At 37.8% G+C, this 26,210-nt stretch overlaps 1 protein-coding gene and 1 long non-coding RNA gene across 2 annotated transcripts; both read right to left on the bottom strand.

The window, feature by feature from the left end:
• Positions 1–4,868: 4,868 nt before the first annotated feature.
• On the bottom strand, positions 4,869–10,549 carry LOC148783885 (uncharacterized). The gene is made up of 2 exons (XR_016056994.1): positions 10,022–10,549; positions 4,869–5,311 (listed from the first exon to the last, which is right to left on the bottom strand). It is a non-coding gene; the product is annotated as an uncharacterized LOC148783885 (long non-coding RNA).
• A 744-nt stretch (positions 10,550–11,293) lies between these two features.
• LOC18442316 (Translation elongation factor EF1B/ribosomal protein S6 family protein) lies at positions 11,294–25,873 on the bottom strand. The gene is made up of 2 exons (XM_006852538.4): positions 25,069–25,873; positions 11,294–11,872 (listed from the first exon to the last, which is right to left on the bottom strand). The coding sequence occupies exons 1-2, from the start codon at positions 25,447–25,449 to the stop codon at positions 11,633–11,635; spliced, it is 621 nt and encodes a 206-aa protein (XP_006852600.1). The 5' UTR covers positions 25,450–25,873; the 3' UTR covers positions 11,294–11,632.
• Between the last annotated feature and the right edge of the window lie 337 nt (positions 25,874–26,210).

Consider the following 26,210-nt stretch of genomic DNA (forward strand, 5'->3'; position numbering starts at 1 on the left):
AATGGTGTAGCAAGTTTGCTATAACAAACCATTTCGCATACTGTCTCCTTAAAAACGAGGGGTATCGCATAAGGGCAAAATGTAAAGGTGATGGATGCAATTGAGAGATATATGCTGCAAAGCTTGGCATGACAAATGTTTTTAGAATCCAAACATGAAAAAAAGATCACTCATGCAATATTGGGACAAGCAATGATGTATAGAGAAAAGCTCCACGAAAATTTGTTGCATCCTTAATCAAAGATAAATTAAGTGACACTGTGCATTATAAGGCTAGAGATATCATGAGTTATTTGTATCGAGATTATGGATTAGAAGTACCTTATTGGAAGGCTTGACGGGAAAAAGAAACGGCCATCAAAGACATACATGGTTCGCAAGAGGAGGCATACAACCAATTACCAGCATATATAAACCGTGTGATGGAGATGAATCCTGATAGTTATGCGACATGACAAGTATGGTCGGGAGGCAGATTTTTTCGATTATTCTTAAGCTTTTATGAGTCAATACATAGTTTAAAAAATGGATGTCATCGACTTCTATTTCTCGATGAGACATCACTAAAGGCACGATACCTTAGGACTCTATTTACTGTCAATCACTCGATGGGGATGGACAAATGTTTCCCGTTGCTTTCGCAATTGTGAATGCCAAAAATACTGATAACTGGTTATGGTTTATGGACTCTAAATATTACTATTGGGACGGATCGTTAAATCATTTTTTTGTCAGATAGACAACCTGGTCTAGTGGATACTGTCTGTCAAGTTTTTGATAATGCTCATCATGCCTTCTGTGAGCGTCATTTAGCGGAGAATTTCAAGAAGGAAGTAAAACACATACCTAATGATGTTAAGAAAGCAGTTGCATATATCTTTATCGGAGCATGTAGAACATATAGGCAGCAAGAGTATTTTGATAAGATGATAGAAATTAGATCACTTTCAGAGGACGCATTCCAATGATTCATAGAAGCAGCACCAAACCATTGGGCTACATCACAATTTAGGGGTAAGCGATATGACCAAGTAACAACCAATGTAGCTGAGTCATATAACAAGTGGATTTTAGAAGCACAAGATATGTCAATTCTCTAGTGTGTTGACTTGATTAGAAGACAAATCATGGAACTAATAGCCACTCGCAGCTTGAAAACTGAAATCTGGACTACAACACTTACCCCAAACGCTCAAAATAAACTAAGAAATATCATAAAGCAATCCCTTTCTGTGAGGGTCACGGTGGCATCAAATGGAGTAGTGTATGAAGCAAGGGGTGATCGCATGAATTATACGGTAAATATTGTTGCACGCGAATGTGAATTCCGGGGTTTGCAAATAACATGTTTGCCTTGTGAGCATGCTTGTAAAGCCCTACAAGTAATTAAAAAGGATCTTGTTGACTGTTGTAAAGAATATTTCACAATTGAAAAATTTCGTGAAATATATTTCATACCTATCATGTCAGTTTCCTTGATCGACTTGTCTGGGCATAGTTTATGTAGACTGCTACCTCCAGAGGGAGAAAGAGTGCTTCCACCTACTCAAGGCGCCCACATGTAAAGCACCCACCTGAATGAATATACTTGTATTTATCTAACTTTTTTATTCTGTATTTTAAATTTTTAACACCCCCTTGTTGGAAAAGTAGTGTTGTTTGATTTTATTTTTATCTTTTTTTGCTTTTCTCAACGAATTTCTTTTGAACGCTAGTTGTAAACTGGAAGACTTCATAAAAGAGTTGTGTATTGGATGTGCTGCAAAAGTGTTTCTTTCAATGACTAAGAGAAATGAGTGAGAGACCCTTCAAATTGGAACCTCTATTTAGTTGTTTGAGATATGCATTTTTAAGTGAGTTTTTTGAATATTTTTTATATATTTATGAGTGACATTGACGAATTATTGATAAAATTCCATTATTGTGGATTTATACATTTCTGGCATTTAAAAATGAGGGCATTGTTTATTCCTGTTGGAAATTTTATACTTGTAATTATCTATCTTTTTATTATGTATTTTAAATTTGTAACACCCACTTGTTGGAAATTTTGTTATTACATATATTAATGGTGTTTGATTTTAGTATTTGTTCCACTTATGTTAAGTTTATGCTTTTGGGGCACATATATTTATGGAACAGCATGTTCACTCATAGATATAGAAGTACTCCCATATGCCTCCCCGGCAGTCGCAATCAAATGTGCCCCCCTCGCAGGTTAGGATGATGAGAGGAAGTTGGTATGTTATGTATATTAGTTTTCATTGATAATTATCTATTCAAATCAGTTATTTATATTGTTTTTTATTGTCTATTTGTAGCGATTAACCTATATAGGGATGCTAGAAATTGCACTTCATACTGAAGTATTAGCAAGAGAAGCTAGAAATTATGTACAAGCGGCTCACGATCTGGTATTGCAGCACACTCCTATAGAGAATGTCACGGAGAATATGAAGGGAGATAGTGGAAGCGAAGGCGAGGGGAGAGATGGTGGAGATGACGAAGGCGATAGCGAGGAGGAAGAAAATGGAGATGAGGAAAACAAATATGTAGAGGAAGATGGTGGAAATGAGGAAAAAGAGACCGAGGATATGGATGGTGGAGATGAGGAAAGAAAGAGCGGGACTAATGAGGAAAATTAGAGGAGAATAAAGAGCAGAAATGACAAGGGCAAGGGTATTACAAGTTGACCCAAACAATGGTTGAGGCTAAGAAAGTGAATATATCTTATATTTTTTGTTATAAAAATGTAAATTGAAAAGGTTATGAACCTTTTTTTTAGACATATGTTAAGTTCTTTTTCTTTTTTTGAGACATATGTTAAGTTATTTTTGTACAATTGAAGCTACTCTATCATAGTAGCCAGTTAATGAAATATCGACTTTTGTTGTCGTTGATAAATTTTAGATGATGGAATATGTGGTGGTTGATAATCAACAAACAATCTCAACAGATTTTTCAATTCATTTGTTGGTTGATAATCATTAATTGTCTCAATAATATGGTGGTGGATAAATTTTAGATGATGGAATATATGGTGGTTGATAATCAAAAAACAGTCTCAATGGATTTTTCAATTCATTTGTTGGTTGATAATCATTCATTGTCTCAATAAATATGGTGTGGATAGATTTAAGATGATGGAATATATGGTAGTTGATAATCAACAAATAGTCTCAATGGATTTTTCAATTCATTTGATGGTTGATAATCATTCATTGTCTCAATCATATGTTGGTGGATAAATTTAAGATGATGGAATATATGGTGGTTGATAATCAATAAACAGTCTCAATGGATTTTTTAATTCGTCTGATGGTTGGACCACAGATTTGATAATAAAGATGATCATTCATTGCTCATTCATTGCCCATCAAATAGTTTGGACCACCATTCATAGCAATCCGGCACTTATAAAGTGCACTCTAGCACTTCCTTAAATTGCTCCGGCAATTTCATAATGCACTCCTGCATACCACGCATAGCGTTCCGACAATTGGTGAATAGCGATCCGGAGATATGCTTATGGTCACTCCGGCACACGCACCATTGCTGTCCGGAGATATGCTTCCTAGAATTCTAAGCACTCCGGCACACGCACCATTATGGTCCGGAGATCTGCTTTCTGAAATTCTAATTACTCCGACATGCGCACCATAGTGGTCTGGAGATAGCCTCTCTGGACTATTGGTCACTCCGGCACGTGCACATTTTGACCTGGAGATATGCTTCCTAGAATTCTAAGCACTCCGGCCTGCGCACATAGCGGTCCGAAGATATCTTTTATGGACATATGGTTACTCCGACACACGCATCATTGCAGTCCGAAGTTATGCTTCCTGGAATTCTAGGCACTCAGCATTTGAACCATAGCGGTCCGGAGCATGGTGTTCTTGGAGTCATAGCCTGTCCGGTAAACGTAGCACGATAATTCGATGTTTTGTTTCCTAGATTTATAGCCACTCCGGTGATGGGAGCAAGGCAGTCTAGGGATTTGGTACCGGTATTTGCAGTCACTCTGGCAGGGTCAGCATATAAGTCCGGCAGTTTGTTCCTGTTTCATGTTACCCTGGCACATTCATGCGGCAGTCCGGTAATGTGCTTACTGGCCTCATCGACACTCCAGCAATATAACTGTGGCACTTCGGCGAAGTGTTTCCTTGAGCCATTGCACTCTGGCATAGTCATGCGGTAGTTTGGCAAAGCGAGGGCACTCTGGCATAGTTTGCATGCGATTCGACGACTGGCTTCCTGGTTTGAAGGCACCCCGACACATTCATGCAGCAGTCCGGTGAGAATTTCCCTGGGTTCAAGCCACTCCGGCATTTGATGGTAGCAATCCAGTGTTTTGGTCGATCATTCCGGCTTTTACCATATGCGTTCCGGCATTTTTGGAACGGTTGAAAAAGAACTCCAACGTTTTAGAGCTGCGGTCCAGTGTTTAGTTAACTCGAGTAGCATGTCCAGCAGTTTGTTGTCTGGTTCCGGCATGTTGTAATCTGCGGTCCAGCGTTAGTTAACTGCGGTCTAGCGTTAGTTAACTGTGGTCCGGCGTATCTCACTCTAAGTATACAGTCTGGTATTTCATTAAATCAGACCGGCTTATGTGGTTAGTCCGGCAAATAAGTACCATGGTCCGACGAATGTATTGTTTTTAATGCGACGTTTGTACGGTGAAAGTACGGATAAGGGTACTTTGGTCACAAAATTTACAACTTTTTTAGTTTGGGGGGTTTTAGTTTTAAAAGTTGGTTTTGAATAAAAAATAGTGAGAATATTTTGGGGTGGGGGTAGAGTGTCTATAGAGTATATTCTAGGGTTTTTTAGCAATTTTCCCTATAAATACTACTTTTAATAGATAATTATTTTAAGTCAATAAAAACTAAAATACATAAATGAAATAATATACCAATCTTCTCTCGTCATCATGGCCTGCGAGGGGGGGCCACATGGGAGTATTTCCATATCTATGCGTGAACATGTTGTACCATGCCATATAATCTTTTGTAGGCGTTCCACCATATTTATCAGCGGCTGCCTTGACAACATTGCGTTCTCGTTGCCGTCAATCGCTTATCTCACTAGCCAACTCATCAATCCAACTAGTGGGGTGTAGACCGATCTTCTCCCTCCTCTCCCACTTAAGTAGCACAACATGAATAACTTGTAACTTCTCAAATTGTTGTAGCACACGGTCCGGCATATAATACTCTGCAATGTGGAAACTTATTAGATATGATCGGCACAACGCGCTTTCTTTACTGAGTGTATCTAATAAGTTGTAATCCTCATATGGTTGTCAATTCACCTACAACAATAACATAACACAATATAGTTAATGAGTCTTTGCATTAAACACTGTCAATTGAGATGTCTTAAAAAAACATAATATTAACCATGTCACTTACAACAAAAACATAACACTAATCATATCAATTGAGATGTTATCAAATGTTGTTAATGGGTTTTTGCAGTGTGGTTGTTTCTTCCACTTGCAAGCTCTAGGCATTTATATGGTGATAGTTTTAGGTTTGGTGCCTATAACTGCGAAATGCTTATAGATCCAACACTGCACAAAAAAGAAGAAGTAGAAGTATTAGTTTGAAGCCAAAAAGATTGCAAATATGTAAATATTGACTAAAGAAATGTCAACATTACCTGTAGTAGTGTTGTTGACCCACTAAAATATGTATCCTCGTTCACAACCATAGACAATGAACTATACAAGAATGCAAGTGCTGCTGCACCCCATGCATACGTCCCAGCCTCATCGAGATCTAGAAATAGTTGTAGGTAACTTATAAGCGTGGACCCTTGAGATGCATCGAAAAATATCGTTGTGCCGACTAAATATAGAAGATAAGCTCAAGTGTGTTGAAGGAGTTTTAATTTGGTAGGCTTTTTTGGTAGTTGACTGAATTTCGTCTTCAACCATGTATGTTTAAGACAGCTTAATTTATCGCCTTTAGGGCAATCTCCCGAATACTCCATGATGAAACCTTGTAGTCTATAGGTCTGATGCTGGTTACAAGCTCTCCTGTCACAAGTATTCTTAATATATGCCATACATCGTATAAGGTTGATGTCATCTCACCAACAGTCAAACGTGCAGTATTTGTCACCTTGCACCATTTCCCTATAAAGGTCCTCAATAAATTGCAATCGATATTGGAGACCCCAATGTCTATCAAAGAGCTCAATTTGGTCTTCTCGACCAAAGCTACCTGTCGTAGATCTAGCTTCCATTTTCCTAGGGTCTTAGTTGATTCATTAATAAGGAAAATTTTTTTCTTCTGAAATGAAGTTCAATAAGAAATGACACACATTAGTCATAAACAATATAAAAAGTATCTAATTAATGAAAATCATGAAATAAAATAAATAGACTATCATACATTTTCCATTTGATCGAACAGAGTGGATGGGTCCCTTGTTCCTCTTGACTGTTTGGGTCTTGCATCTTTAAATCTATTTATATTATCAGAGTTTTACATGTGCACATCACATCAATTAAGATGATATGTACATATGAATTGGTAATAAAAACAAAAAAGAGAATAATGAATGTAATAACAAAATAATAATAATAATGAATGTGCCCCAAAAGCGCAAAACAACTAATAATGAATATAATATCAAAAAAGAGAATAATATATGTGTCCCAAAGTGGACGGTCCACAAATTAAAAAGTGGGTGCTACAAATTAAAAGTGGCTGTTATAAATTAAAAGGACCAAATAAAAAACACCAGTATTTCCCACAAAGTGAGTGTTACAAATTAAAAAGACCAAATAAAAACAAATAAGTACAACTACATGCTTTCATGTGGGTCATGTTGCCATGTTATAACCTGTTCCTTTGCACCAATTACAGTGAATAGCTTGTACCGGTACTTCTTGTGACTCGATACGCTTCTTTAAGTTGGCCAGGGGGACGTCTTGAGTGAGATGAAAACACTCTTACTTCCTCTAAAGGAAGCTGTTCACGTAAACTACGGCTAGACAAGTCAATCAAGGTAACTGGCATGATAGGTACAGAATATGTTTCATAGAATTTTGTAACTATGAAATATTCTTTACAAACGTCAACAAGATCTCTATTCATTACTTGAAGAGCTTTATAAGCATACTTATAAGGCAAACCTGTTATTTGCCAACCCTGACATGCACATTCTCATGCAATAAGATTTACCGTATAATTCATGCGATCACCCTTGCTTCATATATTGCTCCTTTTGATGCCACAGTTACCCTCACGAAAAAGGATTACTCAATGATTTTTGTTAATTCGTTTCACCTTTCAAACTGCGAGTGGCCATTAGTTCCATGATTTATCTCCTAATCAAGTCAACACATTAGAGAATTAGCATATCTTGTACTTCTAGAATCCACTTATTATATGACTCAACTACATTAGTTGTTACTTAGTCATATCGATTACCCCTGAACTGTGATGTGACCCAACGATTTGGTAATGCTTCCATGAACCACTTGAATGCATCCTCAAAAAGTGATCTAATTTCCAACATCTTATCAAAATAGTCTTGCTGCTTATATGCTCTACATGCTCCGATAAATGCACATACAACTGCCTTACTAACATCATTAGGTATGTGTTTTACTTCCTTCTAGAAATTTTCCGTTAAATGACACTCACAAAAGGCATGATGAGCATTCCAAAAAACTTAACAGACAATATCAACTAGACCAAGGTGTCTATTTGACAAAAATGTGATTTCAAGATCTTTAGATATTCCAGAAACCACGTACCAATTATCGGTACTTTCGGCATCCATAATTGCGAATGCAACAGGAAACATTTGTCCATCCCCATCGAGTGAGTTGGCAGCAAGTAGAGTCCCAAGGTATTGTGCCTTCAATGATGTCCCATTGAAAAATATAAGTGGACGACATCCATTTTTTAAGCCATGTATTTATCCATGAAAGCTTAAGAACAATCCACGAAATCTACCTCCTGGTCATCCTTGTCATGTAGCATAACTACCATGATTCCTCTCCATCATATGGTTTATAGATGCCGGTAACTGATTGTATGCCTCCTCTTGTGAACCATGTATGTCTTTGATGGCATTCTCTTTTTCTCGCCAAGCCTTCTAATAGGGTACTTCTAATCCATAATTTCAAGACAAATCACTCATGATTTCTCTAGCCTTGTAATGCGCAGTGTCACTTAATTTATTCTTGATTAAGGATGCAACAAAGTTCTGTGACGCTCTTCTTTATTCATCATTGCTTGTCCCAATATTGCATGAATGATCACTTTTCCATGTTGTGATTTGAAAAACATTCGTCCTGCCTCCCATTTGCATCCATCACCTTTGCATTTTGCCTTTATACGATACCTCTCATTTTTACCAAGACGGTATGCGAAATGGTCTGCTATACCAAACTTGCTAAGGGCTTTTCAGAAATCTTCTAAAGATTCAAATTGTTGTCCTACCCCAACAAGTGTATCCTCCCATGTGCTAAGCAACCTTGGTGCATTGCTTTGTTCAGAACCAGATACCAAAATATTTGAGGGTTGTGGGGATCTGACATCTTCGACTGCCATTGTATTATGTAAAGTACTTCCACAAGTACGTTCACTCCTATGAAATATATACACTAACACATTTAAGAAAGCTTTTTGTAATAAGAATTGCTACTAAGAAAATAAAAAAACAATCAAAGTAAGGCTTGGAACGGGAAAAAAATTTTATTTCTTATTATAAAATTTAAAGCTTCAAACTTAGTGTAGATCAAACGTATCCATAAACACTTGAATATCTTGAAAATTGACGGTCCAAAAAATGCATTACAAGATGCACTATTTCCAATAGTTGAAATCCCTTTTTTCTCATGTCCATACATCTTGAGATTGAGATGATAGATCTGAGGATTTTTGGGCATCAAAACAACCTCTTCTAGTGAATTTTTGATGTGTGTCCTAATTTGATTGTTTATGACCTTACCATTATATAAACATCTTCCCCAAAAAAAAAATGGAATGAAATCACAGTGCAAGATGAAGATTTAGTCAAGGGCTTACAATCAGCTATTAGCTCAAGTAAAGGAAATTTTGAATTCAATTCTAGGGCCAGTTTGGAAGCTCGCATAACTCTACTAACATCTGGGATAATTGTATGTGAGAAAAAGGAGCTTTTTTTTGCAAGCAGGCAGGCAAGGGAAAATGGCATTTTAGTAAGCAGATGAACACACCGAAACCAGCCCTTACACAACAATTTCTTTCTACAAAGAACTCTATCCCTCTTGTCATGCTTGAACCTCTTACCAGTGGGACACAAATAAAGAAGTAGAATACGAAAATTATAGCAACATAGGTTTGATAAGGCTTCAGCCCCAATTGTTGAGATAGGGCAGCAGCCATATATGCTACCCATTTGTTGGAATGCAAAAGATCACTCACAAAACTAGAGGTAAAAACAGGGGCTCCCAGTCCCTCAATCACATCCATATCTTAAAATGACAAATACAGATAAAATGACAATAATTTTAACAAGAGCTAGGCAAATTTAAGAAAGATTATTGTAAACAAGAATTGCTACTGAATTTGAACAAACTAAATATTGTGGATCAACATCTATAAGATCAACATAATACAGAAAAAAAAAAAGCCAAAAATTAGTACCACCAATAACATTCATACATTAAAATGACAATAGAGAGACATTGACAATACCCATAAAAAATTAAGAAAAAAAATCAATACATCTTAAAAATTTCCTATCAATTCCGTCAATTGTCAATGACAAATTAAATACAGCCAATATGGCTAAATAAAAACCTAACAAAATAATTTAAGGAAAGGTTGTCATCCACATTTTCATAAGAAACAACATAAATTTCTACACAACTAACAAGCTATTGATGCACATTTTCACTTCAGAGGATTAACGAACACGTTTTCACATTCCAATCTTTAACCGCAAAGTAGAAGTTACATCATAAATATTAAATAAAAAATATTTTAAAATATTTAATTGAACTATTCTTTCACACCTGAGCCTCAAAAATCGAGCTCAGTCTGTGATGGGCTTTGTTTCAATATAGTTGTGCTATGTGGAACCATCGTAGAGGCTCATGGGACCTTCGATTGTAGAGAGAGTGAGAGAAAAACCTTGAGATGGACAGTAACACCTTCAAATGTAGAGAGAGATTCGATTGTAGAGAGAGATGGTGATAAAAAAGGGGTTCTTTGTAGGAGAGAGTGAGTGAGTAAGGCCTTGGTAGAAAGAGCAATTGAGAGAAAAAGAAGGAGAAGGAGAAAAGTAAGTGGGAAAACCGTGAAGAGGGCCTCTGAGTTTTTTTACAAATCGAGAACCTAATGGGGAAACCGTGAGGAAGAAGGAGACGCCAATGGGAAAAACCGCGAGAAAGAAAGACAAGGCAATGGGAAAAACTGTGAGGAAGAAGGAGACGCCAATGGGGAAAACCGCGAGAAAGAAGGACAATGCAATGGGGAAAACCGCGAGGAAGAGAAGCTGGGGAAAATCGTGGGAAAAACCGCGAGGAAGAAAGAAAGGAAACGGCGAAGTCAAGAGAGGGAAAATAACATAGTAAAAATTGGGTAAAGTAAAAAACGGGGGGTAATTTTATCTTTATTTATTTTTATTTTTTTTAGGTTGAGGGATATTAGTAAAAAAAGTTACTTTTTAAAAGAAATAAGTAAAGATTAAGGCGGGGGTAGAGAGTCTAAAAAGCTCAATTTTGAGGGGTTTCAATAATTTTCCCAAGATTCTATGCCCCTGAGGCGCCATTTTGGAGAAAAATGACAATTTTGTCCCTTTCGGTTTAGAATATCCTCCACTCCAAACGGTATCTATTATTTCGGGATTTTCACTCTTCCTCTGCTTAGTGTGAAGGAGTTACTGATTGGGGAAAACCACCGTCGATATGGTGTATTTCATAAACCACTAAATTGGCCCAAGTTTTCCTTTCAAATAATGCGAATTTCTGTTCTTTTCCTGTACTTACCGAACTTATCAATTTAAAAGAGCAAATGATTCTGCAATTTCAGTCGGCAAATCACTCTAATCACAATTTCCCTATTGCTTTCCAAATATGACCAAATATGAATTTCTCCCTTAGAACATCATTCCAAAAATTGCACATAGTTCAACAAATCGGTCATTAATCACAAATAGAAAAATTTAGTCATCGGCAACGTAGTCACTCTGTTTATCTTCTCTGTTGCCATTGTGGATCCAAATGAAACAAGCAACATGCATAGCTACAAATATAGAAAAGAACTTACAGAATACCAAGGGTGCGTTTGATGGTGCAGAAAGCGTAATAATCGATTAAGCTTCTATGTTACATGATAACTTTTTATTTAGGGGAAATATCCTATAGCCCTATTACCCCTGTCTCCCAATTTTCCTCTTAAAATCAAGGAAACTAGCACCGTGGGAGAGCAGTTAATGATGCCTCACCGACTCAAACGTGCAAAAGAAAATGAATAAACAATATCAGAATAAAATTACCATCAAACAAAAATGACACATCCACATCACATTCTTACAAAAAGATCACTTCTTTTGTAGTATTCCTGTGCAAAAGCAACATATATGAGGAGTTCAGAGAGAGAGAGTGCGTGAGATGGCACCCATCCTAGTATTTCCTCTTCCTAATCTTGAAGCTACATGACCGAATGATATCATCATCAGTTTTCAGTCTTGTCTCCAGAGCAGCCACTGATTCAGGCTTCGTGAAGTAAGTGAAAAGGAGGTAGATTCCATCCAAGTATGTGTTAGTCTCCCCTGCCTTGTTCTTCTTCTTAATGCTGTATGCAAGAGGTATGACCCCCCTGTTGAAAACCTCCACGTACATGCCACCTCCAGCAACCAACAACTGAAATTGGACAAACAACAGCGAGAACCTCCTCAGAGAGAGAGAGAGAGAGAGATGTTGTGTCTCCATAGTCGTTTCAAATCTTATAAGAGCATTGGTATCAGTTCGAAGCACTACAGATTTTCAAAAACCACGCATTAGGCTAAAAATTTAAGGAGCATGTACAACATATGGCAAAAGCCTGAGGATGAGAGAATTCTCACAGCAAAGAACTCCTAATTGCCAAAGACAAGGAAATGGGAGGGAAATAGGGTAAAAGGAAATAAATAAAACAAAGCAGGAAATTTCAATTTAATTGGAACAAAAGGTAAACAAAAAAAAATAACTCAATCAATCCTATGCTACCGTTTATGCATCACATTCCTTTGACAACAGATGATATTTCAGGCAAGAAATATGTCTTATGGATTTTGGCCACTCCAGCAATTGTGTCATGCCAGGAAATACTAGTATTTTCCCATATACCACATTGGCGGTTACAGTATCGACATTGTCAACTGCAAATGGATTTTGGCAACTCTAGCAATTGTGTCATGCCAGAAAATACTAGTATTTTCCCATATACCACATTGGCTGCTACAATGTCGACATTGTCAACTGCAAAGGATTTCAAAACCACCCTTTCACTCTATTAATAGAACTTACTCGTCCTCCTGAGCTGATAGATGAGGATGTATCAGGTCCTTTATCTCAAATTCATGCATTCTATAATTTTGGGACCCATATCTTTTGATTTTATTTCATAATGCCCATAAAAAACACATGATCATGTGTTGGAATAGTTCCAAATGGGTAAATTGTTAAACAGTTCATCTCTCATGCGTATACTGATAAATTTCCCTTTATGAATGACCATTCAGGATCCAGGAGGATTTACCTGTCTTAATTTAACCCATAAATGAATACATGTTTCCTCATTAAAACAATTTAAACTATTGGGTTTAGATACCAATCAAAGAAGGAAAGAAAGGAAAAAAAAAAGAAAGAAGAAAGATCTAGGGCATAGAAATAATACAATGGTCGGTTGGCTGTAATGAACTTTTGCTGTCTTTATTTTGCATGTTGCCTGGCAAAGGATCTTCAAAAAAATTTCCTTCCCCCATATCCAGCTCATTAGTTACTTATATTAAAAAGATTGAGAACTTTAATAACCTGATTCTTTTGAAAAAGCTGAGACTAATGCCACGATTTGGGAAGCAGTAATCTTAAGATTAAGAAAGAAGTTGACCCTAAATTCAGGCAATAATCTAGTGGAGCACAGTGGATAGTGCTAGGCAATTGGAAAAGGCTTCAACTACATGTGACAAATCTGATGAAACTAATTATTCAAATGCTTTAAAAAACTTAATTTTACAGCCATCAACATAATCCTTGCTCTGGCTAAACAAATGGACTCAATGTTGTTCATTGAGAGCTGAATAGGAAGTGTATCACCTGGCTAAAATGAAATAGAGGATCACAAAATGCATGCTTAATAAAGAATGATATTTATGGATTGAAACAAACCAACAAGACATAATCTGCAAACTTCCCTAGTGCTCTAAACTCTCAAGGATGGAGGATATGAACAGGTGAGCAGTGGCTCAGTCTTTGCTTGGCAAAATATTTGACAAAGGTGTCACAATGGTTTTTCTCTACATAGATGACACCACCATCACAGGAAGGGCCAGAAGTGACATTCAAGAGCCAAAGCTTCTGTCAAACTCAACCATCTATTTTTGCTGAAGTAATTTTATATTAATTGTGGGTAAAATGTATAGCTTGTATCATATCATGGTTAAAAAATGGTAAGTGGTGAGACATACATATATGTTGCTGTGAGTTCGTGTGAAGTTACAACATTGTTTTTAGCAATTCTAAGGGGAACCACTTGGGGCAGGGTCTCCACACGGTGAGTGTCTGCGCACAGCCCTTGCTGCGATGGTCCCTCCATGTGTGCTTGAAGATGACATGCAGGTTTTGACAGCTTGAAAATTTTGTCAAAAGTTGGTTCAAGACTCGAAGAGCATTTGGCTTCTTTCTTGGCCCAATTTATTCCATCCTAGGAGTCTCCTACCACTAGAAGAGAGGACCCAAGCAGGTGTCGAACATTTTAAATCCTGTTAAAAGCACTTGTGCCCCTGCCCAATCTGGTGTCGAACATTGTGAATCCTGTTAAAAGCAGTTGTGCCCTTGCCCAAGTGGCATTAGCGAAGAATATGAGTATGCTGTCACGTTAGTGGTTCCTTAAAATGCCCCCATTCCGACGGGCCAGGGTTGCCAAGAGAGCATCCATCGAAATTGATTTTTATGATATTTGCCTCCAGTAGAATCCAATTGCTGGGGGAGGAGGCTTAATTTCTAGAACACATAATGTCGTCTTTCCAGCATCCCTCAAGGTTGGATGCTGTGTAGGGGCTGTGTTCTTTTCGATCGGCATGCTCAAAACATGACCAAGGCTTTGATCAAGGATGGAAATTGTGTTCTCTTTCTGTTGTCAAACTATCTACTATTTCTCTCAAGCCAAATGGTCCGAGCCATGGCATGAAGGGAGGCTTGCCACAACATAAGACAATTGACACAAAAGAGGGGGAGTGTAAAGATCGGATAGCTGCTAGACTGAGCTTGATGTCGCCAAGGACCAAGCGAAAATATTTAGGATCCAGCCCCAAAGTCAAAGACTAGCATACAATGAAGGAAAAAGTGATTGACACTTCCTCTTTAGCCTTGCAGACAAGCCATATATTTGGTAGGGAAATTCGTCTCCTCTATGGACGATCCATGTTAACTTTGTTTGGGGTAAACAACCAGTTGAAGGCTTGTATTTTGGTAAGTTGAGGGACAAACCAGACCTGTGGTAAAGGCCGAAGGTTAAGGCCGTTGTAGAAGCCACAGGATGAAGGTTCCCAGATTTGTTTGTCCCTGCCAAAACCTGGGATAATATCCTAGTTACCCAGCAGGGAAGCGATGTCAATGATCTCTTGGTCATCATGGTTTTGCCCAAATATGGGGACCAGACTGTGTGGCCCCCAAGAGTCACAGAGTGGTCAGAAACCAAAGCGTCCTACTGAGTTGCTAGACGGAAAATGTTTGCGAAGACCTCCACTAGCTATTGTATCCCTACTCATTTCTCCTTCCAAAGCCTGGATATAATCCTGGTTACCCAGCAGGGAAGCTAGGTCAATGATCTCCGTCGTTAAGGTTTTGGCCAAAAATGGGGACCAGACTGTGTGACCACCAAGAGTCGCATAGTGATCAGAAACCAAAGCATCCTAGTGGGTTTCTAGAAGGAAAAGGTTTGGGAAGGCTTCCACAAGCTATTGTGTTCCGACCCATTTCAAAAGCCTGATTTGAGAAGGTTGGTGAGATACCGGCAATAGGTTTCCATGTCCCTGAAGCCCTTGGTTAAGGGGGCCCATTGGGGAGCCACCCTGAGGCATCGAGCCCATCTTGTGTTGATAACATCTTGCCCTAAATATCCCTCTTCCATGGCAAATCTCCACCATCATTTGCTTAAAAGGGCTGTGTCATATTCTCTTTTTTTTTTTAACCCCCAAGACCCCACTTTTTTGGGTAGGCAAACAGCTCCAACTCACAAAGCAAAATTTGTGGTGGCTCAGACCCCATGCCATAAAAACCTCTCAGACACTGCTCCAGCAAGTGCTCGACTAAAACATGCATACGACCACTCAAAGAGAATAGCCTGCACTTCGGCCATGCGTCTTCTCTAACTTTCTCCATGACCCCACCATAAAGGACCTTCAGTGCTTTTCCATGCAAATTAGAAGACCCAAGTGCTAGGCGGGAAGCAAGTCAAAACCGCAACCCACCATTTTGCTAGTTCAAGGTGCAGCTTGGGGGGCAGCATGACCCCAACGGGCTTGGTTTTGGCCATGTTGACTTTAAGCCCAGTGAAGTCAAACCATTTCATGAACAACCAGAAGGGTTCCAACTGGGATGGATATGAGTCACAGAGAAGGAGGGTATCATTTGCGCATTGGAGGTGGGTGATGGTTGGTCCACTTGCCGAGGATGTGATGCCTGAGAGAGAGTGTGTTGTTGCTTTAGAGTTGAGTGAAGCAGGCACTAAAAATATCAGCCACTGCCGCAAAGAGAAAGGGCCACTGCAGATCTCCTTGATGGAATCCCCTAGGGCTCCATTTCGTTCCCTAAAGAAGCATGTCCTAGGAGATGCCTCTCCTGGAATATTATGGGTGCCTGCTGTTTTGATGGCATCTGATAAGAGACCTGGAAGCATGGTTTTAAAATCCGGCCACGTCGTCGCATATGCGGCCGCATCATGCGGTATGTGGTGGGCTCCGCATCAGAACTGACCACATATGCGCTTTTGAACTATGCAGCCGCATTAGGCCGCATCTCGCATCCCACTGCATCCCCTTCTGCCAAATTTTTTTCGATTTTGCCCCTCGAGGAGGGGCAAAATGGTCTTTTTGACCATCCAAAAATGGGAAAACTGTTTGGGGGGGGGGGGGGGGGGTGGGGTATTAAACCCCCTAAACGATGATTTTTTGCATCAAATCGAGGGAAAAAAGAATTTGGCGGAAATTTATTTTTCATTCAAAATTGACTCTCAAAATGGATGATTGTATTAAGTTATTAACTATTAACTCTTCTTGAGCTTGACAATTGGTTTGTAATAGCACTATTTTGTGCTTATGGTTGTTGATGGTTGTGCTTATGGTGCAAATTTGTGCTTATGGTTGTTGATTGTTGAATGTTTTATGAAGGTAGTTTCAAGTTTCTAGTTTCTATCAGGGGATAGTGGATAACTGGATTCAGAATATCCGACAGATAAAATTTTTAAAGTTAATCATTAAACTAAAATACCTACTATCACATATAGCACCTCCATATTTTTTTCTATGCATTAACCTATTTTTTTAGATTTTTTAAAAAAATTTTACATTTATTGACCGCATCGTCGCAATGCACCGGCATCCAGGCCGCATCGAGCCTCATCGCCCCCCCCCCACCGCTTTTGGCCGCATCCTGCATTTTAAAACACTGCCTGAAATATTATAAAATATTATTAATATAAAATTATACAAATACTAGATTATTGTATTGTAATAATATCATTATTGATATCATTAATATAATTTTAATATTACTGCATAATATTATAATATTATTAATATAATATATTACTAATACAATACATTATTAATAGGGTTATGTTAGGGTCCTCATACATATAAGTATTTACTTAATGTACTCAACATGTTTAGACACTCAATACCCTTACTCCACCATGTAACAACCTTTTTGCTGAGGGGTATGTTGGTAATTAAATATGGGTAAAATTGAAAATCTTGATAGAAAGAAGAGCATTTATTACCTATAATGGAGGATGACATCATCATTACATCACCCACATGGAGCAATGATAGCTTCTTAAATTTAACCACTAATAAATGCTACTAATTTCTTATAGAAATATCTATCCTGCCCCTCCTATTTACAAAAAGAACCCTTACTTAAAAAAATTTGTATTACAAAACATGGGTATATGAGTGTTAAAAAAAGTTGAGTATATTAAAGAAATACTCATATGTATGAGTACCCTAACATAATCCTAATTAATATAGTAAATATTAATATTATTGTATAATAATAATATCAATAATAACAAAGTATTAATAATATTATTTTAAAAATAACAACAGAATATACTAATAATAAACATCATAACAATATATACATTATAGTAATATATTATTATATACTATAAATAATAGTAGTAGTAGTAGTAGTAGTAGTAGTGTTATTATCATTTTAATGAAATATACATCACTATATTTTGGCCTCAAAACGTGGGAATCTTTATTCCACCTATTTTAGTGGAATACACATCTCCACGTTTTGGCCTCAAAACGTGGATACCGATATCCACATGGAGATTGAAATCCTCTCCATACAGCATCCAAACTACAGAAATGCCCAATATCCATGGAAATGATCCTCCAAAGACCCCTTAACAGGGACAAAACGGGCCCTAAATGAAGGGAAGAAGTCATGAGGACTTCCATTGATAACAATAGCGAAGGCAGAGGAAATGCACACAAAGATCCATTATCTTCATCTTTGGTCAAAACCCATTCGGGCCATGGCCTGGTCTGGGAACTGCCAATGGATGAGATTCATAGGCCTATACAAAGTGCAGCTTGAGGATTAAGTCATTAAACCTGAACTGTTGGCAAAGTGCTTTACTGATGCATTGGAGGGCAATAAGAGCCTCATCTAGGATTTGTCTACCTTGCATGAAGGACCCCTAGGGCACAAAGAGTACTGGTCTAACACATGATGCAAACAGGTGGCAAAGAATTTGGCCAATATTTTACAGGAGCTGTTGATAAGGACTGATAGGTTGGAAGTCCTTCAGCTCATCGGCCACTTCAAATTTTGAAATATAAACAATAAACATAGAGTTTAGTCCCTTGTGGAATGTTCCCCTTTCCAAGAACTTAATAGCCATGACATCCGGCCTGGTGCAATCCCAGAATTTGTGATAAAGGATCACTGGAAGCCATCGGACCCCTATGCTTTGTCACAACAAAGATCAGCAGTTGCTTTGTGTACCTCAGTCTCTCTGAAGGGCCTCCCTAAACAGCTACCAGACTCCACCGAAAGGGATTTGAAACACAGGTTTTTCATTCAGGATCGAGAGACGGGTTCGGCAGTGAAGAGTCTTGAAGAAATTTGCAGGGATCTCCTTGACTTGGGCCGGATCCTTCTCCCTCTATTATTTGCAGGATGGTGTTCGTCCTTCTACAAGTTGCCGTCTTGTGGAAGGTGGTGTTTCAGTCACCCTCCTTTAACTCCTTGATACAAGACATCTGAACCAGAAGAGTTCCTCTTGTTTGAGAAATATCTGGAATTCCTCTTTGAGCAGTATTCTTCCTGATCCCTCATTGTAGGACAAGATTCTGGACACTTCGATGAGGTTTAAATCCGGGATTTGTTCCAAGCAAAGTTCACTTTTGGGATCCTAAGTGACCAAACTGGTCCGCTGTTTAAGCTTTGTTTTCAAAGATGTGAAACTCGACCATCAAAGTAAAGGTACCTTGGATTTGTCGTCCCTTGTGGAGTTGGGAATTTTGGATGGGTTCACTACGCTCTATCAAGATAAACAATGAGCCAACAATCTTCTAGTGCCTGCTTGGATAGCATTTAAGTCACCCATAGAGCTACTTTAGACGTGCAGCCCTTCTCTTCAGTGTTTGGTGAAGAGTGCTTGGCAAAGTCCTTGGGATGACTTTAGGCATTACACCCAATGCTGGGGTAAAACTTTAAAAGCTGTTCCCCATCCTCAACACAGTGGCTTGGTGCCACTACTTACATGCTGCATACCTTAGCAAATTGAGAGTTCTACAAAACAAGATTGAAATTGATCTTAAATTTCTTTTTATCCTTGAAATTGATGTTCACTTTAACAGGAACGAGCTTGAAATGGAAAAGTATAATCAATGCAATTAACTACTGAAGAACAAATAGCAAACATACTTGCAGCACTTTCCAAAAAACACAACTATCTTTACCGGCGAGTATCAAGACTCCAAATATGCACTATTTCATCTTCAGGGGAAGCGTCAGTGCTTTTGCAATTATATAACTCTATGAGTGTTTAGATATTTTTAACATGTTGAAGTTTCCCATATAAGGTATCATATATGTATGCATACCAATGAGATGACAACACAAATGTCCTCTCAAAATTATCAACTTGGACAGGTCTCAAGAAAGTGTCAGATACAACTTAAATATAATTATAAACTAATATAATTATAAACTACAAGATAATCTAGAAAGTGGTTTCCCAATGACAAATATGTTGTTTGATCGATGCAGAACCTTTACTATACATGCTCTCAACATATACCTAGTACACCACCATGGCATAACTTTTTGGGCAAATATAGTTGAAAGGCTCAATAATCTAGGAAAATGACGAGACTGAGAAAGATGTCGTACATAAAATTAGAGCTAGATGGGCAAAGTAGAGATGCACAACTGGAGTTTTATGTGATCGTCGCATACCAATGAAACTGAAAGGGTAGTTCCATAGGACAGCAGTCAGGACCAGCTTTGCTTTATGGGACGGAATGTTGGATGGCCAAGAAACACCATACCCATAAGATGAGTGAAGCAAAGATGACAATGTTGAGATGGATGAGTGGCAAGACAAGAAATGATAGAATTTATAATGAATATATTAGAGAGAATTTAGGAGTGGCTCCAATTAGCAACAAGATGAGAGAAAATGAACTTCGGTGGGTTGGCCATGTGTAGCACAGACCCAGTACAACACCGGTTAGGAGGTGCAATTTGGTTGAAGCGGAAGGCTCTAAATAGACAGGGGGAAGGCCCAATAAGGCATGGATGGAAGTAGTAATAACATATATTGGGACTTATGGTCTTACTGAGGGTATGGCGCTTGATATAGCAGAATGGTGGAACAGGATTGTGTAGTTGAACCCAATAATTGAAATATGGCTCTGACGATGATGATGATGATGATGCTAGTTGAAGGGCTCAAATTATCCTACAAAATCATTAAGGGAAATTTGTCAAAATACCAATAAGAGATTAAGTATTTAACATCTTGTCCAATTGCAACTATTCCAAGTTAAGACCATGTGTTTTTTCATGGGCGTTTTGGAATTAAGTGTTCAATTGTTCATCTCTAGTAGGTAATTTGATAAATTTCTTAATCATTAAAGGGCTCAAATGATCTCATTTGTCATTGCAAGGTTTACTTGTTAAGTTCCATTTTGTAAAGGCACCTCCCCCAAACAATGTTAAAATTTCCCAAATTACCACTGTTTAGGGTTGCGAACCCTCCAAAAGTATGGGCATTTTGGTAATTTTACTCGCCTAAGTGGTTCAAGATAGTATAAAATACCCCAATTTGTTTAGGGTTAAGAAAATCGAACAACCAAACGGCCAAAATTCTCCTACTTGTTCAGGGTAAGCAATATGGAGCCAGGAGCATTTTTCATTTTGCATTTTGCATTTCTATTTTTCAAACTTGAATAACCAGGGGTATTTTTGTAATTCTGCTCAAGCCACTTAAGTGGGCCAACTTCCCAAAATGCCCCTGATTTTTCAGGTTCCCAACCCTAAACAAGAGAAATTTGGGAATTTTTTTAAAAAATTTTGAGGAGGTACCTTTATGAAATGAAACTTACAAAGTAAACTTAACATGGTAAATGGGATCTTATGATGTCATAAGATAATTTGAGATCTTAAATGATGTTTTCCTTAGGTTTTTTGGAAAAATATTATTAAATTGTCAAACCACCTCCAAAATAATCATTGAGGCGGTCAAATCAACAGAATGGTCGTTTGAAATAAAGAAAACATTTCACTCAAGTACCACTAAAACTATTATGTTAAAAGATACACAAAATGCCCCCCTGATGCCCCTGTTCTGGGTTTGGAATCATGTAGGGATAGTTTGGTTGGCCCTACGCTGGCCAAGCTAGGACCAAGCCACCCAGCTTGACAAGCTGATGGGGCTTAAATTCAGGCCCCGCCTGGCCCAATGAGCCCAAAGAATGGGCCCAAAGATAGCATAAAATAATGCTCAACGGGCCTTAAATTAAGGCCTAGGTCCAGTCCAACACGCATTATTGCTAAGCCTTAAGCCCGGCCCGATGGGCCCTATGATGGGGCCATATATCGAGCTAGGCCTTCAAGCCCTACACAAGTAGCCCAAGTTGAATGATGTAAATACCCCTGCTTTTCCAGACTTCCAAACTTGGTACATTTTTTCTTTTTTTTGCATTAAGAATATTGTTCTTTTTTGGAAGCACGCAGGGGAATTTGGCACAACTTTAGTGGACCAAGCCAAATGAGAATGATGAAGCTAATCCCACTTAGTTTGGGTCCAAACCAGGAACATGTTTTTTCATTAAAAGTTTTTGTTCCGGACTCTGGTTTTGGACCTGAAATAGGAGGAGGTATTCTGGTAATTTTGCTCCACTTGTGTCATGGGCAAAATTAACAAAACCCCTGCTTGTTCAAGATTACAACCCCAGAACAGGGGCATTATGGCATTTTCAAGCAAAATGGCTCAGGAGTACTTGCATGACATAGTCTTTTAAAAATAACCAATTTGTTCATAAATTGGTTGATTTGACTACATGAGTCAAATAATATTTTAAAGTAACCACTTTGTTGTTAAATTTGTTGACGAAATAATCTTTCGAGAAATTTTTACGTCAGTTAAAGGGAAAAGATGCGATATTACGGCATGATCTAAATTTTGGCCATGTTACCTTGAAGTCATGCTTTTCTAAGTTTTTTATTCCATTTTACCCTCAATTCAAAAGTGTAAAATTCAAATCACTAAAGCATGAAAAAGTTTGATGTCTTTTGATGGACTTTCAAGATACCTTAAATATATGTTTAGGAGGTTCTAATGGCCAACTTTCACACTTCACCAAACACCAAAAAACCTAATAATAATAATAATAAAAAGAAGAGGGGGGGGGGGGGGAGCGGGCGCTAAGTGTTCAGTGGTTTGAAAGTCCAACTTTCAAACAGCCCGAATACATTAGTTATTTGGTGTTTTGGGCAGTTTGAAAGTTGGGCTTTTTAACAGCTCAAACACATGTTTTAGGCAGTAGGAAAGTTAGACTTTCGCATTGCCAAATACATCAATTTTTATGTGCTTTGGGCGGTTCAAAAGTATACATTACGAACTAGGGGTAAACTAGGAATAAAAAACTCAAAAAAGTTGGACTCCAAAGTAATATGGCCAAAAATTCAGACCATGCGGTAATACCACATTTTTTCCCCAGTCCGTACGTAAATTTTTCAATCTTTTTAGAGACCACTTGTTTAAGTTAGTTTGACTATTTCAATAATATTTTTTCCTTTTCTCCTAAAAGGTACACCACCAGGCATAACTTTAAACAGGAACTATTTCAGAATAGAATATCTAAACCAACACTTCTATAAACAGTTTGTATTTTGTTCTTAAGAGAATAGATACACAGCAGAAGCAAAATTATACTGTTGAATATTAAACTAAGAGAATATTTAATAGAGGAATTTTACTCCAGGAAACAAATTTCTAGAGGATCAAGATCACATATTTACACAATTGTGCCACAGGGAAACATCCAGTGTATCTTTGGGAGGTAAGCTAAGATCTGAACGAAGGATGTCAAGGCGGTGGCCTTGTGTGCTATACCTTTCTTTATGGGGCAACATCAAATCTTGTACTTTGATCAAACTTCTTAAATGTTTCATGTTTAAACCTTTTATTCTACTTGAGACAGCCTACCCACATATATACTCACTCGCACATATCCTCAGTTTTTAAATCATACTCATCACCCATATCCTCTTAGTCGTGTGCATATTCTCTATGTTTTTTTCCAAAGATATCATATCTCACTCCTAGAGTCTTCAATCTGAAAAATGGTTGTAGACCTGAGATTGGCCTCTGAATAATATTTAAATATTTTCCCATATTTTACTACATTGATTCTCACTTTGCCCCCCTGTTTCTATTATCTCATTTATTTTTATTTTCACCATTCTTCATAATTTTACTAACCCAATGTCAGGAAGAAATGTTGTTATAGCAACCCAAAAAGTGGCAAAATTTGTTTAATTCCATGAGAATCCACAATCAAATTGTCCCTTCTGTGACAGGAAACCTAACAAGTGGAAATATTTGGCCAGTTTGTACTACGGTCTTTAGGAAGGGAGAATTCATTGAAATTCATTTCAATGCCTTTGCCATGTCTTTTGACTAGCTTTCTCATTTTGTATCCAATTAACAAGATTTTATTTCGCTGAATTTTAGTCTCTAAATTATAGATCTGACCCTACAACGTAATTTTAGAAAGATTTCAAGCCTTTCAAGATTATGGCAATAGAAAAATCCCCTTATCTATTCTACATAAGCTGTAGATACATACTAAGGCAGTTACTGGCCAATAAAGAAAAAAAGGAGTTCTAAGGAGTTCTCAGAGATACTAAATGCTTTAAAAAGATATAAAAACCAAGTCTGTGAATCATCATTTTCTTTCTTGATCTTCGCAAAAGATCTTGAAAGGAGTTAATATATGCTATCGCGTGTTGGATTGGAATACTGTAATAAGGTATAGTTGCTCAATATACCACACTCTCTCAACTGCCATGCTCCTTTTTGAATCACTGAGAGACAAAATACGTGAAAGAAATATAGAGAGCTTCAAGGAATGAGGTCTTGTCCTGGGTGGTCAAGGTGGAGGAGCTGCAATGTTAATGGATTCCACTGCTATCTATTGTCAAAAATAAGTAAAAAAATTTAGAGAGCCTTACTCTCAACCAGCTTGGACTTTTTGGTTGGAATAAATCAAAGTATATACAGAGGAAGTATCCACTTCCATGAATGTACTCCATGTTGCAGTGTGCAGTCACGTGAATGATAACCAAATAATAGGTAACCAAAGGAAACCTTGATACTTGCTACTCAGCTATTTTTGGAAATAATTCATTCCCATACCTTCCCTCTCTTCAAGATTATTCTCTTGGCAAAGATATAGTCCTATATCCATCCAATACCGAAAAGTAAAATAAGCAAAAGCGAGAAATTAGCCCATTAAACAAATCCTAATCTTGAATGCAATAAAGTAAAAGGGTACAACAAAAGTCCTACATGCACAGATTTCGCTAACATCATTATCATCATTATCATTTGAGCACTATCTCAACTATTTGGGGTTGGCTACACAAATCCTAATCTGCCATTCCGCGCTATGAAGGGTCATTCCGAGATTTGGGTATAGCACCATTAATATTCATAGCATAGGAAAGACTTTCTAACCAATGTGCATTTTATCATGAACAAGCAACTTTGAGCAGAACATGAAAAGAAAGAAAAAGCAGATACAACTGCATATAATAAACTAATATTGAAAAATACTGGCAAACATTACATCACAAACAGATTCAATTACATACAGATACCAAAAGGTGAAACGAATAAATGCAGAATAATAAAAGAACTGAGAAAAATGTCTGATAACTGAACATTGTTCGATTTCAACGAGTTGATGCTCAGATGGAAGTCATGCACCGATCCAAAGCATCCACATTTCCAAAATTGCAATAACATTTACGAGGAACCAAACCATATAATCAAAACCCTGAGACCCCCTTAGACTAAGAGAGAGACTTAACAACAAAAAACTAACCTCCTCATATCTTTGGGTTAAAGCCAGTCTCTGTTCTTCAGTCATATCGGGCCTCAAGACCGCCATAGTCTCATATTGTCGAAGTCCAGGAGGACATTGAGGCTCCTCTCTCTCTTCAGTAGCAGTGCCTGCACTCAAGGGATCATTGCTCTCATCGTCCCCTCCTCCTTCAAAGAAAGACCCAGAAAAATCAAGGGCAAAAGCATTTACAGAAGGATATTTAAGACTTTTCAGACGTGGTTTGGAGCGAAAACCAGATATGGGTTTGATAGGCGTCGCAGAAAGAGGAAGAATTCGGTTAAATGGTCCCCGAGAAATCTGAGAACAAGGGAAAATGGGGGAAAATGGTGGAGAGAGGACTGACGAAGTGGAAGACGCCATTGAAGTGTGGGTTTTCTTGTCTGACTTGTTTTATGGGCAATTTTGTTTTGGGGTGTAGAGAGAGAGAGAGAGGGAGAGCGAGAGCAACTCTGCTTTTAGAGAGAGAGACAGAGAGCTACTCTGGTTTGGACGACATTCCAGAGAGACTGGGATAAGGCTGCCGCTCTTCTGTACAGTGTAGGAAAAGCACATAATATGAATGATCCATGAGGTTATGGTGGCGACTAACAAACAATGAGTCTATGACCAAACAAATGGGTTTTACAGCCTTCAAGTTTCAGGCTGGACGGCGATGGATAAAACTATGGCCGTAAAGTTGATTAAATGAAAATGGTGCGGCAGGAGTCGCATCCTCCTACATGGACGGTGATAAATACCAGTGTTTGCAAAGCTCAGCTGAGTTACTTGCGCTCAGGCCCTTGCCGATCGTGAGTTGAGTCTCCAATACGGGGATATTTAAAAATTCAAAAAATAAAAATAAAAAGTTTATGCGGGATATATTTTTTTATATTTTCTGTCATTTTGATAAAGATTGCAAATTATTTTGGTTATAAATATTTATTTTTATATTATTTTATTTTTTTTATTTAAAAAAAAAAAAATTTATATGAGGTTGTAACCTTACAATGTAGAACTACGGATGCACCTCAAAAATCAAAGGGGAAAAGGTTATTTTAATATTGAAAAACCCTGTGATTGATCATCTTGACATTTATATGTATGATTATGAAAAATAAAAGATTTTGAGTATCAGAAACAGT

The sequence above is a fragment of the Amborella trichopoda genome, chromosome 1 (genome assembly GCF_054954075.1).
Source record: "Amborella trichopoda isolate Santa Cruz 75 chromosome 1, AtrichopodaSantaCruz75HAP2 v2.0, whole genome shotgun sequence".
Lineage (NCBI taxonomy): Eukaryota > Viridiplantae > Streptophyta > Magnoliopsida > Amborellales > Amborellaceae > Amborella > Amborella trichopoda.